We start from the raw sequence: 16763 nt of genomic DNA on the forward strand, positions 1-16763 counted from the left end.
ATGGGAAACATTCATAATTCCATCATTAGAAAATATAGGGTAAAAGTTGGATTCAGGGGAAAATAGCATAGTAGTGGTGATAGAATATCAATAGTTATCTCAAGTTTACTTAAAAGTAACTAGATACAAAGCCGATTCTTTTAGTGTGGGTAGCAGAAGAAATGCCCTCGGGATTTGATGACATGCTTTCTTTGAAGGAAGAATGAATTATGCTTTGTATCAAAATTAAACCAGAGAATATCAGGCCAGTTGTCTGAAGTTTTGGGTTATGTAACAAAAACAGTAATAAACATTCAAGCAGGTTTATGAGAGAATGGATGAACAATAAATTCAGAGTTTTGAAATGGCCAAATCAAAGTTTAGTCTAAACCTCAAGGAAAAATTGTGGTAGGATCTGAAATGACTAGTTTATTTCATATTTATTTATTTGATAAATTTATATCGCTGCTCATCTCACATAGTTAAAAATACAAAAATGATACTACAAAATAACCCAAACCATAACAAGTGTCATCAAAAATCAATAACAACTATTAAAAAACATAATCTGCAGGGGAGCGCACTCACTTGGCACTTCACAGGTTCCATACTAACATTACAGGATGTCCAGGCCAGATGGCAAAGCAAAGTTTTCAGGCCCTTCTGGAAGGCCCCAGCAAGGTCAGGACCAATCTGTTCTTGGGGAAATGGTCCAAAGACTCTCTTCTTTGGTCCGTTACATGACCTTCCTGTAATATTTCTTTCTTTACCAAACCTGATGGGATGAGTAGATACGATTTGGGAGATAAGAGTCCCTCAAATAACCTGGCCCCATGCTAATTTTCCTAGTTCATACTAGAAAAGCTTAATTGTTACTAGGCTGAAGCAGTTTACAAAGGAGGAGTGAGTCAGAATTCCCATACAGATATACGAGAGACTGTTTTCACTTATAGGAAGCATTTAGTTGCAGTCATTGTAATAAAAGATAATGCAACCCGGTAAGATCGACAGGAAGCTCTAGTAACACTGAGTAGCAAAATAGGCAAAAATTGAGAAGATCCAAAAGATAGTAGACAGTTTTCCCCCAGGAATTACATTCTGTTCATTTCTCAAACCTGCTATTTGGGATGGGGCAGTGGTAACAACTACTTAGGAGCCAGATCTATGTTTATCTGTGCTTCCATTACAAGGTTCTTTTAGATAAATATAATTTTAACTATATGAAAATCAACATGCTATAGAGAAGTAATATTTTCATTCAGGGATTTAAATAATCTATGCAGAATTCAATTGCTTAGCAGTAAAACTGAAAATTAAGTGTGGCCTGTCTTCTTTAATTTTGAAAAAAATCAAAGATAAATCTGTCTTAGCTTTCAGGAGCTATGAGAACAGCAGTAAAAAATTGACTTTTAAAAATAGAAAATCTATTACAGTACAGTTACATGTTAACTTCTGCAGACTTAATTACAGAAGTTAATTTGTACAAATGATTTGTAGAATGATTCTAACGTATTTAATGTTTAATTCAGAACAAAGCACTTTTTGATAGATCCACTTAGGACTGCAGTTTGAAGTGATTTATCACTTTTGAAGGGGCTCTGCAATGGTTATATTTTTTATTTATTGAAAAAGCAAATTTCATGTAAAGATGGAATCAATAGTACTTGATCTTAAAATTAACTTTATGCTTTTGTTTTACCTCCAATCTCCTTTTAACTGCTATCAGTATATATATAAATGCCACCAGCCAGCTTCATTCAAATACTGTTCAGTAGCACATATACAAAAATTTGAATTTATTGGCATATTGTAAAAACCCCCAATATATTTAGATGTGATATACCTCAATAATACACTAGTCCGTCTTGTAAGTAACAAACAACTTTTAAGGAGTTAAGCCTAATTTTATGAACAATTTGGGGGAAGGGGGTATTCATTCTTCCTCAATGTCTGTTAAATCATAAGGTATATCATTGTAATGATATACTACATAACATCATACAAATGATGAATACCACCACAAATAAGTGTGTGCATGTTTGTTTTAAATTTATTACCTTTTTTATTGAAAAGTTTTATAAAAATTACAATATAATCCCCAAAACCAACCCACCCTAAACCACCCCCTTCTCCCTCCCCTACTTCCCAGAGCTGAGTACAGGGTTACAAATATAATAAACATAATCTAACTAACATTAACCAACTATATAAATAACCAAGTTCATAATGTGCTTTAACTCCCTTTTAACATAAATACAAACAAATTAAAAGTAAACATAATAATAAAAACATAAACAAATTAATATCCTAGTTATTAAACAATACAATCTCCAAGTTATTAAACAATACTAATACTAAAAATAATAATAATACCATATAATTAAAACAAATAAAAATTCCCCTATAATAAACTATTAATAACAATCTAAAATTTACTCATAGGTTAAATGGAACTTTTTATTCTGAATATAATCTATCCATCTTCTGCAGACCGAAATGTATCTTTCTTGTGAATGATCCTTCAAATAAGCAGAAATCTTAGCCATTTCTGCTAAATTTGACACTAAGGCAGGGGTGTCAAACTCAATTTCATTGAGGGCCGCATCAGCATTGCGGTTGCCCTCAAGGGGCCAGGTGGGTATGGCCAGGGTGGGCGTGGCCTACTGGGTGGGTGTGGCTAGAATGCATTTGGCCTACTGGGTGGGCATGGCCAGCTCTACATCGTTGGCATCAAGGGTGCCTATGGGGGCCTGGGCAGGAGTGGGACAGATCTGAGGGTCTCTGGCAGGGCCAAGGCAGTGGGGTCATTCCCTCACTGTTTCCAGGATGGCTTCGCGGGCCGCATGAAACCACTTCGTGGGCCGGATCCGGCCCCCGGGCCTTGTGTTTGACATGTCTGCTTTAAGCGTCCATTCTTCTATAGTAGGTAAGCAATCCTTCTTCCAATATTGCCCTACCAATAACCTTGCAGCTCTTATCAAATTCAACATCAAGTTAGTTTCTTTAGTATCACAATCTATAATAACACCCAATAAAAATAATTGTGGAGTAAACTTTTTATCTTTCTCTTAAAAATCTTTTGAATGTTCCACCAAATTTTAATCCAAAAAGCTTTTATATTTCTACAAGTCCACCAAATATGAAAATAAGTAGCATCCAAACTGCCACATCTCCAACACTTGGGCTGTAAATTAGGATACATACAAGACAACTTTTTAGGGTCCAGATGCCATCTATAAAACAATTTATAAAAATTTCCTCTTAAATTTTGGGCCTGGGTAAATTTTACATTTCTAACCCAAATTACCTCCCATATATCCAATGGGATCGGTTCTTGAATATTTTGGGCCCACTTTACCATACAATCTTTAACTAATTCCGTTTCTGAATCCAATTCTATTAAAGCATTATAAATCCTCTTTATGTGCGCTCGATTTTGATCTTTAATCTGTTTTACCAAATTTTCATCCATTAATGTAATACCAACCTTTTGATCTAACTTCCACCTAGCTTGCAATTGAGTATACTGAAACCAGGACTGTACAATATTTTCTTGTTTTAACTCAGCTAACGACTTTAATTGCCAATCATTCCCTACCAATCTAAGTAATTTCTTATAAGAAATCATATCCAAATTCACACCCATAGATACACCTTCTATCGCGTGTCCAGGAATCCCCCAAATTGGTATTTTATAATTTAACTTATAATAATACTTTTTCCAGACACGCAATAAAGCACTTCTTAAAATATGAGATTTAAAAGCCTTGTCAACTTTTTTTATCATAAATCAAATATGCATGCCACCCATATAATAAGTCCCAACCCTCAAGATGAAGTATACTTTTATTTGTTAAATTAAGCCAATCACTAACCAGTGTTAAAACCACTGCGTCATAATATAATTTCAAATTACGCGCCTTAAGTCCTCCTCTTTCCCTTGCGTCTTGTAAAATCTTAAGTTTAACTCTTGGTTTTTTCCCCGCCCAAATAAATTTATTAATACCCTTCTGCTAAATTAGCATCTTTTTTCAAAATAGGTATCATTTGAAACAAGAAGAGAAACTTTGGTAGAACATTCATTTTAACAGCTGCAATTTTCCCCAACAAAGATAATTGTAATTTTTTCCAATTATTTAAGTCCTTTTGTACTTTTAACCATAATGTCTCATAATTATTCTTATATAATTTTACATTAGAGGCTGTAATATATACTCCCAGATATTTAAACTTTTTCAATATTTCAAAACCTGTCAATTTAACTAACATTTCCTTTTCCTTCATAGTCATGTTTGTAGATAATATTTTAGTCTTATTATTATTTACCTTAAAACCAGAAACTTTCCCATATTGAGTTATAATTTCCATCAAGTCTATAACCGATTGAGTCGGTTGAGATAATGTCACAACCAAGTCATCTGCAAAGGCTCTTAACCTATAATCATTCTGTTTTATTTTTATTCCCTTTATTATAGTTGATTTGCGAATTTTGATCAGTAAAATCTCCAAAGTTAAAACAAACAACAATGGTGATAGTGGACATCCCCGTCTTCTAACTTTTTCAATTTTAAATGTCTCTGTTAATCCCCCATTAATTATAATTTGTGCCGATTGTTGTTGATATATAGCCCTAAGAGAATATAAAAATTTGTCCCCAAAATTCATTTTATCAAAAACTTTCAATAAAAATTGCCAATTCAACTGATCAAAAGCTTTTTCAGCATCCAAAAATATCAATGCCGCAGGGACTTGGTTGTTCTTATCCAAATACTCAGTTAAATTAACAATTTGTCTTACATTATATTTCATATATCTTCTAGTTATAAATCCAGACTGATCACTATGAATCATTTGCTTCAAAACTTGCATTAATCTACTTGCCAATATTTTTGAGAAAATCTTATAATCTGTATTCAAAAGCGATATAGGTCTATAATTCTTAGGCTGGGTAAGGTCTTGGTCCTCCTTTGGAATCAGCGATATAAAAGCCCTTCTCTAAGACGAAGGCACTTTTCCTCCAATCTGGATATTATTAAAAAGTTCCTTTAATGGTTCTATCATCTCTGTAGATAATATTTTATAATAAATTGCTGATAATCCATCTGTACCAGGAGCCTTACCCACTTTTAACTGCTTAATTGCTAAAATAATTTCCTCAGAAGTAATTAAACAATTCATCTCCTTTCGTTGTTCATTTGAAAGTCTAGGGAAATGTGCTGCCTGTAGGTACTTATCTATATCTAAAGCTTATATATTTTCACTAGCATATAATTTTGTATAAAAATCTAAAAAACTCTTTTTAATCAACTTTTGTTGATATACCTCTTTACCTTTATATTCTATTTTCTCTATAATACGTGATTTCTGTTTCTTCCTTAATTGATAAGCCAACCATCTACCAGGCTTGTTTGCATTACAAAACGTATTATGTTTCGCATAACGCAAATTAGTTGCAACCTGATCAGCCATAACATATTAAATTGCTCTTTCAACATATTTATGGAAACCCTTAATCTATTATCTGATGGGTTCAAAATAAAAGCTTTCTCCTTCGATTTAATCTCTTCTTCAAGCTCTTTACATTTTTGCAACTGCTTACGCCTATATCCATTATTCATATGAATCAAAACCCCTCTCATATAAGCTTTACTAGCATCCCAAACCATTGCCATCGATGTGCCTTTATGCATATTCAAAGCAAAAAATTCTTTCAAATGTTCTCTACATTTCTGCAAAAGCACCTCATATCTAAATAAATTTTTGTTCAATCTCCAAGATCTTCTGTTCCCATCTTCAGCAAATAACTCCAACCATGCAGGGCTATGATCTGACAATGTTCTAGGAAAGATCTTAACATTCTTGGCCCTGGAGAAAAAATCAATAGTAATTAAAAAAAATCAATTCTGGAAAACGATTGGTGCCTATCCGAAAAAAAAGTAAAGTCTCTATCTTCCACATTCTGTTCTCGCCAAATATCTCTTAATTCGAAATCATCTTTCAAATCAAAAAAAGCTTTAGGCAATTTAGAATGATTAGGAGAATTTTTGAAAGATCCCTTCTTGTCTTTACTTGAATCCAAAACACCATTCCAGTCACCCATCATAATAACAGATTTATAATCCAATTGAGTTAGTTTGTGATGTAAAAACTTATAAAACTTTTGTTGCTGTTGATTAAGGGCATATAATCCAATAAGAAGAACTTTCTTGCCTTGTAGCACTAATTCAATAATAACATATCTTCCTTGTATATCAGATTCAATTAATCTAGCCGATAAATCTCCTCTTACATAAATAACCACTCCCCCTTTTTATCTGGGGCAGAAGCTATAAAATGTGATCCCAACTGAGAACTAATCAAATACTTTTGATCTTTCGCAGTAATATGAGTCTCCTGTAAGCAAACAATATCATTTTTATGTTGTTTCAAGTAGTGAAATACTTTCTTTCTTTTCTGTGGTGAATTCAGGCCATTAACATTCCATGTCAGAAGCTTTGCCATCCTTAGTGGCCTAGAGCCTCTGGAACACTGCTTGAAGATCAGCCGTTGATCTCTTCGGTCATGCCCCTCCCACAGGTTCTGTAGTAATCGGGCCTTGTATTGTTGGTCCAGAATTAGCCTTCTGCTTCTGCTCCTTTTCTTTACATCTATACGCAGCCCAAGTTATCCTCTGTTCCTTTGGATCATCCTTTACCTCCAAGCTCTGTTCCAATAGGCTCAGCCTGCGGTAAATCTCCTACAACCAGTGACATTGCACCTTCAACTGGTTGTTTATCTTCCAGCCTTTCTTCTATTCTCTTAAGTCGTGGAGATGGTGGTGAACCTGCTTTCAGGACATAAGTATAAAAATCTTTTGCCTTTGAAATTGTATTAAGTCTATATCGTGTCCCTGCATAATTCACCACTATTCCAATAGGTATCTCCCATCTAAACTGGACCTGTCGGTTTTTGAGCTCCTCAGACAGAAAGGCGAAATATTTTCTTTTTCTAAGAATTTTTGGAGGTATTTCTTTTAAAATTATAATGTTTTGGTCTGCAGTTTGAAATCTCTGTTTGTAAAAAGCCTGAATAATTGCATTTCGAAGTGATCTCCTGGAATAATAAATAACCACATCTCTGGGTAAATTTTTATGCCTTGCAATCCAGGAATTGACCCTAAATATCTTATCCATCTCTCTTGATAACTCCTCAGGTTCAAATCCCAGAGTAGGAGCTATAGCTTTTGCCACCTCCTCTTTCAGATCTTCTCGTGGATCCTCCTTTAATCCTCTTACTCGCAATGCAAATTCCATATCTGTATATTGTGAGATGGTCACTTCATCCTCTGTTATATCAATCTTGTTTTCAACTTTGACAACTCTGTTTTCTAATTTTTCAGTATTTTCCACAACTTCATCCACCCGATCATCCAAACGTTCAATATGTGTAGCTAACCCTTGAAGTGCAAGCAATATGTCTTCCCTCATTTCTCTATTTTTATTCTCAAGAAGGTCAGCCATCTCTTTCATTTTACTGTCAAGGAGATCGGCCATCTCCTCCTTTATTTCTTGTGTTGCTTGCTTTAAAGCATCTTGAATTTCTTTAAGTGTAAATGCAGGTGGTGGGGGAGAAGGTGGAGGGGATTTAGGCTTAGATTGCACTGCAGGCTGTGCTACAGGAGAAGAGATTGTACTTTTAGAAACAGCAGAAATTCCCAAACGCTTTGAAGCCATTTTCCTGCTTATATAAATCCACTTATAAGTTTCAATTTCCCCTTCAACAAAATCAGCAGTTAAAGAGAAAAAAAAGTGAAATCCCAGAAAAAAGAAAAAAAATATTCTGTAAGAATTCTTTCTTTTAAAGAAAGAAAGAAACTGTAAATACACAAAGTCTAATACGTTGTTTAAACTTTGTTGCCAAATGTATCTCTTTCTTGACACTGTCCTTTCAAACAAAGAAACAGCATTCTGGCGCCATTTTTTCCCTTTAAGTCAACTTAAAATATGGAGAAGATTAATTCTCCCTGAGTTAGTTTCCAGCACTTGCAATTTTTACTTCTCCTGGTCAGCTCTGTCTGCTGTTAAATTACAAGTCCCTTTAAATTGCAGATGTGGATGTGGTGTCTTGCTTCGCTTCTGAAGCTCGGAGCAAAGGCGTCCTGGAGTGCGGAGGAAGCCTCGGGCTCCGAGGGAGCTCTCACCCTCCGACCCCCAAATAATTAAGGGGGACAAGGGGAGCTCTACCTCTACCTGAGAACTCTCCTCCACCTCTTCTCCCGAGGGGGAGGTTTTCAGGCCGCGGGACAGCTGATTTTCGCTGTCTCCGCGCGCTTTTCACACAATCGCAGGGCTGGCGGCCAGAAGAAAGCCACCATCGGCACGGCGTCGCCACCGGAAGTCAAATTTATTACCTTCTTAATTGTGAACATAATGAATATTGTTTTTGAGGGATATCTGGATGGAAATCTTATTTGTTATTTGTTGCATCCAAAGTTCATTAAATCAGGGTTGCTAAATTGAAGTTTCACTATTTACTTTGGGAATAATCTAGTGAAAGAGTCCAATTAATCTGAACAGTTTACCAGTGCAGATTTGAAAATTTCTACTCCATAAGAAAGCTTGATAGGGCTTATTTTTAGGTGAGTTTGATTTTACAATATCTAAACTAGTCCTATTAGGAGAGTTAAATAAGTATTTAACTCTTCTAACTTCAAGGGACAAAATGCTTAATTTATGGGATATGTTACTAAAACCCAATTTAGCTAGCATGTTATATTTAATTGCACTCATACACAAAATGTAACATTACATTTGTTTTTAGAAGCTGCTTAAACTTCTTTTAATGTTGATTTTTTTTCTTTATCTCTCTCCTAGATATAATTATTCCTGAGAATGGGGAGCCTATAAGTTCTAAAGACATTAAGTGCTGTATTAAGCAAATTCAGGAATTGATAATCTCAAGGTTAAACCAAGCAGTTGCTAATAAACTGATAAGTTCTGTGGACTACTTGCGAGAGAGTTTTGTAGGCACTCTGGAAAGATGTCTGAAGAGTCTGGAAAAATCTCAGCAGGATGTTTCAGTACATATTACAAGCAATTATTTAAAACAGGTAAAGCAATACAAATTACTGAGATCATTTTACAGAACTTTTTCTAGGATATTAGCTGATTGAGAGGCAATGTGATGCAAAAGCAATTTGATTTGGATTGGAGAACCTTGGGTTGAATCACAACCCCTTGGGTATGACTATAGGTCAACCACTATTCCAATAACTGCCTCACAAGTTTGTTGGGAGATTAAAAGTGCATGTCTTGAAAAAAAGACAACTTCTTTGAACACTTAGAGAAAAAATGGAATATAAGTTTAATAAACAAAGAGTGCGCACACAAAGATACTGAAGTAACATATACAGAAAGAAGTTTTTTTTTCCTAATAACCACCTATGTATTGGAAGACTTCATTCTATGTTTGCTGAGAACATGCTAATGGAGCATTATGTTGTTGAAAATGAGTAAATGGCAGAAGAATAGTAAGGGAATGAGTTGTCCCTTCAAGCGAAAGAGACTACTGTGGACAAACCACTGCCTTTGTTGTTCATGTGTAAGGGGATGCATGTTTGCCATAGAAAGTCTCCTCTGTAAACTGGGGGTTTGTAACGCAATAAGGACTCTTGATAGTAGTATCCTCACTTTGCAGATAACCTCCATAGATAAGAGATTTCCAAGTAGATACTTGGCCTCAGCATCTGGAATAGAATGACAGTGACTGAGCAGGAATGAAGTCCTACATGCATTTACTTAGGAGTATCAATCATTGAACTAAACAAAACTTAATATAGAGTAAGCGTGCACAGATTTCCTTGTGCTGGAAGCCCAGCACAAAGGCCTGTATCGATCTGTTATCTCTGTAAAAAGAAAGGGGGGAAAAACCCTTAATATTCTTAAGAAAAATTCTAATTTTTCTTCAATTTTCATTCCATTATATGTGAAATAAGCTGAGCTATACCAATCATTCTATCAGCATAGCAGCAGTCTATACATACTTACCTGGGGATATGAACCACTAGACTTAATGGAATCTAAGGCGGAGTAAGTATGTATAGATGTTGCTTACCAAATCCAGATTTCTTCAGACTTTGTGAACATTTGTGTGTGAGAGAATTATGCATGTGTGTGTAGATTGTGACCAATTAATTTTACATATAGGGTATCATATTTTATAAGAAATTAGTTAATATTGATTAAAATCAATCCTATTGATTTTTTTAAAGTGTGGCCTCTTCCCATTGTATTTGTGTGCATGCTATGTTTGCAGCATAACACAGTTGGGTGAGCAGTTAATCTGCACAATTGATTTCAATTGGAGTTGGCAATTCTAACTGACATATTAGAGAAGTTCGGCAATGCACAAGATTATGTATGTATATTGTTTTGATCTACATGACCTCTGGGAAATGGGTTTGCCTTAAATTCAGACTCTTCTTCCTCTTGGGTAAATTGGGAATGGACTGAATTCATACATAGACCAAAATAGTTTGCTTTTTGGCACAAAGAGTCCATGTATTGGAATTTATTTATGAAGCTCTTTCCAAGGTACTCAGTTGTTTAAATATAGTGGACAGTTATTTCAATTTGCAGGTATATAATTAATCTCTTTGCAGATATTGAATGCAGCCTACCACGTAGAAGTTACTTTTCACTCTGGTTCAACAGTATCACGGATGCTGTGGGAACAGATCAAGCAGGTATTAAATATTTTAACAGCACTGATTCATTGTAATGAAATTTATCTTAAGTACATTGTCTTCTATTAATTCATATTATCACCATCTGCATAAGTGGAAAATAGCTACATCTATTATGCATTAAGATTCAGAGGCATCTTATGTTGGAATAAAAGTCAATTGATTTTAAAAACGCAGAGATAAAATAGGGCAAGTGTGTTGGCTATAACAACAACAACAACAGCCACATTTATCTAGTCTCATCCATTATCTTAATTTATTGGTGCTTGCCAGATCCAAAGTTAGTGTTGGCTAAGATGAAAGCAGCACTTTAATGCTCGAGTTCCAACAGTAAGATACATGTATTTTTTCTTCTTTAGATAATACAACGGATCACTTGGGTGAGCCCTCCTGCTATCACCAGGGAGTGGAAAAGGAAGGTAGCTCAGGATGCCATTGAGAGTCTTAGTGCATCCAGATTGGCAAAGAGCATCTGCAGCCAGTTCCGAACAAGGCTAAATAGTTCTCATGAAGCTTTTGCTGCTTCTTTGCGACAGGTCAGTTTGATGTGAAAAGAACCGCAGAGAAAACAAATTTAGCATATTTAATCTCAGATTTTCAAGTAATATGTGTTCTGAACCAGCCCTCTTCTCTCAACCCCTATTTCAAAAGAAGAGACTGGAAAGCGTCCAAGGCTAAAAGGCTTCTGCCAAGATTTAATAGTAAACACACAAGAGCTAATCTTCTCAAGCAAAAGAGTTGCTTTCAGCAACCAGCCCCTCCCCAAACACTCCTTTTATAGAGAGCTCAGGGCGTGGTCTCCCTGTGCCTCCTCCCGAGGAGTCCCATAGCCTTTCTTTGTTTGTCCCTGCTCGACTGCCTCCTGCGTCGGGCGTCCTTGAACAGGGCCAGCTGTGGGTCATCATCCTCCGCACTCTCGGGCTCACACAGCTGAGCAGAGGTTCCCGGCTGAGGACTCTGCAAAGTCTCCAAATCATCATCAGCCGGTTCGTTTCCCTCCTCCCCCACATCTGAGTCCTCCGATACATCGGAGCCGGCTGTCGGACCCACAGGCTGACCCTGAGTCACAACACTATCCCGCACCGCAGGGCCCTTCCCCCGGGTCTGCCGATCCGGATGCGGTCGGGATGGGAACTGTTCGTGAAACGCAGTCACCAACGCAGGGGCATGAACGGCGGTCGCGTCTTCCCATGTGAAGTCCTCCGGCCCGTACCCTTTCCACTCGATCAGGTACTGGAAGCGACCTTTCAGCCAGCGGGAATCCCTGATGCTGGCGACCTCGTACTCGGGGGTGCTGTCGCCATCACGAGGTCCTGATGGGGGAGGTTCCGCTTGGCGAAGTGGACAAGCCGGTTGTTCGGGGACCAACAAGGACCGATGGAAGACGGGGTGCACGCGCAGGGAACGTGGCAGAGTTAAACGATAGGCGACCGGGTTGATGACGGCCTCGACTGGGAACGGTCCAAGGTAACGGTGGTCCAGCTTCCTCGCCGGCCGAGTGGATGGTAGGTTCCTGGTGGACAGCCAGACCCGATCCCCCACCGATAGTGGAGGCGTATCCCTTCTCGACCGATCGGCGAACCTCTTGTAGTCGGCCTTGGCCTTCTCCAGCTGCCGTCGCACCAACCGATGGATCGCCTGTAACTCCGCCATGAATTCGTTCGCTGCCGGCTCCGGTGAGTCCACGGGAGAAAGGGGGAAAAACCGAGGGTGATAACCCACATTGGCCAAGAACGGTGTCATCTGCGTGGAGGTGTGCTGCGAGTTGTTAAAGGCAAACTCGGCTATGGCCAAATAGTCCACCCAATTGTCCTGCTGCAGGTTAACGTAGCAGCGCAGATACTGCTCTAAGATGCCGATGACCTTCTCGGTACCCCCGTCGGTCTGAGGATGATGCGCGGACGAGAGGCAAACCTTAATGTCCAACGCCCGCATCAACTCCTGCCAGAAGCGGGCTGTAAACTGGGCCCCCCTATCGGAGACGACTCTATCGGGAAGGCCGTGCAGCCGGAACACCTGTTGGATGAACATGCGACTAGTGGCGCGAGCTGACGGTAAGCCGCGACAGGGGATGAAGTGCGCCATCTTGGTCAACATGTCCACCACCACAAACACTGTCGTGAAGCCGGAGGATGGGGGTAGATCCGTCAGAAAGTCCATGGACACAGCCCCCCAGGGTCTCTTGGGCGTTGGCAAAGGCTGCAGTAAACCAGGCGGGGCCCCTGTCGCTGACTTGGCCTGCCTGCATGGGACGCAGGAGGTGACATAAGACTGGACATCGTGTCGGACTCGGGGCCACCAGAATGTACGGGAGACCAGGTTCAGAGTCTTGAACAGGCCAAAATGCCCCGCAGCCGGGTTATCATGACATTGGCTGAGGACGAGTCCCCTGAGTGGCCCTCCTGGAACATAGAGCCGGTCACGATAATACAGGAGTCCATCCGTGACCGACCAAGGCGAATCTGGCCCCACCTCTTCCTTCCGCTGAGCCACCCACGCCTCCTGCTGCTGCGCCTCCCGGATCCGAGCCCGTATATCCACCGGCTCCCGCACCGCAGCAAAAGACTCGACGGGGATCACGGTCCTGGGCGGAAGCTTGTCTTCCACTCGGGTGTACTCGGGCTTCCTGGACAGAGCATCCGCTCTCTGGTTGTGCCCGCTTGGTATGTACCGCACCCGGAAGTCAAACCTCGCAAAGAAGAGGGACCACCGGATCTGGCGTTGGTTCAAATTCCGAGCGGTCTGCAGGCTTTCCAGATTCTTGTGGTCCGTCCGGACCTCGATTTGATGCCGCGCCCCCTCCAGATGATGCCTCCAAGCCTCGAACGCCGCCTTGATGGCCAGCAGCTCCTTCTCCCAGATGGTATAGTTGCGCTCCGAGGGATTCAATTTCCGAGAGTGATACGCGCAAGGGAAAAGGGTACCGTTGGGCGTCGCTGCCTGGAGCAACACGGCCCCAATGGCAATGTCGGAGGCGTCCGCCTCCACGACAAACGGCCGTTGCGGGTCAGGATGCTTCAAGATGGGCTCCTTCATGAAGGCGTCCTTCAAAGCTTGGAACGCCTGTTGTTCGGGGGCGTTCCACTGGAACCGAGTCTTCTTCTGCAGGAGCCGGGTGAGGGGGGCTGTCAAGGCAGCAAAGCCAGGGATGAATGTCCGATAGTAGTTGGCAAATCCAAGAAGTCGCTGAATATCCTTCACGCGACGCGGGGGTTGCCAACTCTGCAACGACTCAACTTTACTCGGTTCCATGGCGATGCCCTCAGGAGAAATGCGGTGACCCAAGAAATCAATGGTCACCTGGTAGAACTGGCACTTCTCCAACTTGGCAAACAGCCGATGTTTCCGGAGGCGCTGCAGGACCTGACGGAGATGCTGATGATGCGCTTCACGCGACGGGGAGTAAATCAGGATGTCGTCCAGGTAAATCACAACAAACTGGTCCAACAGATCCCGAAAGATGTCATTCATAAAATGCTGAAACACAGCGGGGGCGTTGGTCAGGCCAAACGGCATCACCGTGTACTCGAAATGTCCATAGCGAGTACCAAACGCCGTCTTCCACTCATCACCCGGCCGAACCCTGACGAGGTTGTAAGCTCCACGCAGGTCCAGTTTCGTGAAGATCTTAGCCTCCCGGAGTCGGTCCAAGAGCTCGGGGATGAGGGGCAGTGGGTAGCGGTTACGCACCGTGATAGCGTTGAGTTTCCGGTAGTCACAGCAAAGCCGTAACTCGCCCGACTTCTTTTTGACGAAGAGCACGGGCGCAGACACTGGCGAGGACGAGGGCCGGATGAAACCACGAGCCAAGTTCTTCGTCAGGAAGTCCCGCAATGCAGCCAACTCGGGCTCCGACATGGAGTACAAACGCCCCACTGGGAGAGGCGCATCAGGGACTAGGTCAATGGAGCAGTCGTAGGGCCTGTGCGGGGGTAATTGGTCCGCCTCTGACTCGCTGAACACGTCAGCAAAGTCGGACAGTTCGGGAGGCAAGGAAACCCCTGGGGAACCCTCCAACTGGCCGGCACAGATATGGCGGGTGTGGTCCACGCACTGCAAACTTGGGAAGGTGACCAAGTTCTGAGACCAATAGATCTGTGGATCATGCGCCCGGAGCCACGCCAGTCCCAAGACCACGGGAAAGTGCAGATCCGAAGTGACGTAGAACTGAATGGCCTCCACATGGGTACTGATGGCCATACACACGGGTTGCGTGGCGGCCGTGATAGGCCCGGACAGGAGCACTCGACCATCGATGGTCTCCACAAGCATGGGCGGATCCACTGGACACTGGGGAACAGCCCATTTGGCCACAAAGGCCGAATCCATAAAGTTAGTGGTAGCCCCAGAGTCAATTAAGGCATGGACTGGAATCCCCTCTGGCTTGCCAGGAAGGATCAGACGTGCCTCCAAAATCAAATGCCGTGGAGGTTCACAGGCACCATCGGAACGGCGTCGCTCGGTGTGGTTGTTGTGGGTCGCCCGATCTTTCACACCGTCTAGATCGGGCTCGGGCCGTTTCCCGATAGCAAAGCGGGGGACTTTCTCGGGGCAGGCTTGGTCACTGACGCCCGCTGACGCTTCTTCGGGCAAGAAGCAGCCAAATGTCCAGGGTCCCCACAGTAAAAACACAACCCCTCCGATCGTCGTCTGTCCATTTCCGTCACCGATAGACGGGACCTGGCGGCACCCAGCTCCATTGGCTCCTCCCTCTGGACTGGGGGCTCACGCACAACAGGGGCGGCAGGGGTCTGTGGGGTGGCACGGCGACTCTTACGCTGCTGCAGCCGGGCATCGATCCGCAGACAAAGATGGATCAGCCCATTCAGGTCTGAGGGAATGTCCACGCGGGCCAGCTCATCCAACATCTCCTCTGACAAGCCATCCTGAAAGGCATCCACGAGCGCAGCCTCATTCCAGGCGGAATCCTGGCTAAGCAGCCGGAAATCGCTGATATAGGCCTGTAGAGGGCGCTGACCCTGCCTCAAAGCTTTCAGGCGTCGGGTGGCAGTCTGTGCCTTAATCGGGTCCTCGTACATGAGGCGCATATGGTCACAAAACCCCCCAAAGTTATCCAACAAAGGACTAGGCTGTGCCAACAGAGGCGTGCCCCAACGAGCTGCATCTCCCGACAGAAGGCTCAACACAAATCCCACCTTATCTCGGTCAGTGGGGAAATCAGCTGCTCTCACGCTGATATAAAGCTGGCATTGTCCCAGGAAGGCAGGAAACAGTTCTGGATTACCAGCAAATTTATCCGGCATAGCTATCTGACATTTCCTCCTGGGTGGGGGGGCAGCATGTACCTGAGCCTGCAGTTGTGCCACCTGAGTGGCCAGCAAGGTGAGTTGCTGGTTGAGCTGGGCATTTTCGGCAAGAAGCTGCTCCATCGTAGTAATAAGGGGTGGGTGGCTGAAAGCAAACTGTTCTGAACCAGCCCTCTTCTCTCAACCCCTATTTCAAAAGAAGAGACTGGAAAGCGTCCAAGGCTAAAAGGCTTCTGCCAAGATTTAATAGTAAACACACAAGAGCTAATCTTCTCAAGCAAAAGAGTTGCTTTCAGCAACCAGCCCCTCCCCAAACACTCCTTTTATAGAGAGCTCAGGGCGTGGTCTCCCTGTGCCTCCTCCCGAGGAGTCCCATAGCCTTTCTTTGTTTGTCCCTGCTCGACTGCCTCCTGCGTCGGGCGTCCTTGAACAGGGCCAGCTGTGGGTCATCATCCTCCGCACTCTCGGGCTCACACAGCTGAGCAGAGGTTCCCGGCTGAGGACTCTGCAAAGTCTCCAAATCATCATCAGCCGGTTCGTTTCCCTCCTCCCCCACATCTGAGTCCTCCGATACATCGGAGCCGGCTGTCGGACCCACAGGCTGACCCTGAGTCACAACACTATGAAGGACATCTATTGCTCATCTCTCTTCTCTTTGGCAACATAAAGAACACTTGGACACCATCTTATGTCTTGTAGTCCTTTTAACAAGAGGAGATACAGCTATAAAAACACAACTCTGCTAATTCCATTGAACTGGAGGGTTGTACTGCGTTACAGCTATTCTAGCCATT

At 42.3% G+C, this 16763-nt stretch overlaps 1 protein-coding gene across 2 annotated transcripts in view; it reads left to right on the forward strand.

Moving 5' to 3' along the window:
• The window catches only part of DSTYK (dual serine/threonine and tyrosine protein kinase), a 46821-nt gene that overhangs the window by 16542 nt on the left and 13516 nt on the right, over nucleotides 1-16763 (forward strand). For both annotated transcript variants that reach the window (XM_083358658.1, XM_083358657.1), the window contains exons 4-6: nucleotides 8832-9067; nucleotides 10619-10702; nucleotides 11062-11238. In XM_083358658.1, coding sequence (XP_083214784.1) covers nucleotides 8832-9067; nucleotides 10619-10702; nucleotides 11062-11238 — 497 coding nt within the window. The remainder of the gene's footprint in view (nucleotides 1-8831; nucleotides 9068-10618; nucleotides 10703-11061; nucleotides 11239-16763) is intronic.

Source organism: Vipera ursinii, assembly GCF_947247035.1.
Source record: "Vipera ursinii genome assembly, chromosome: 3".
Classification (NCBI taxonomy): domain Eukaryota; kingdom Metazoa; phylum Chordata; class Lepidosauria; order Squamata; family Viperidae; genus Vipera; species Vipera ursinii.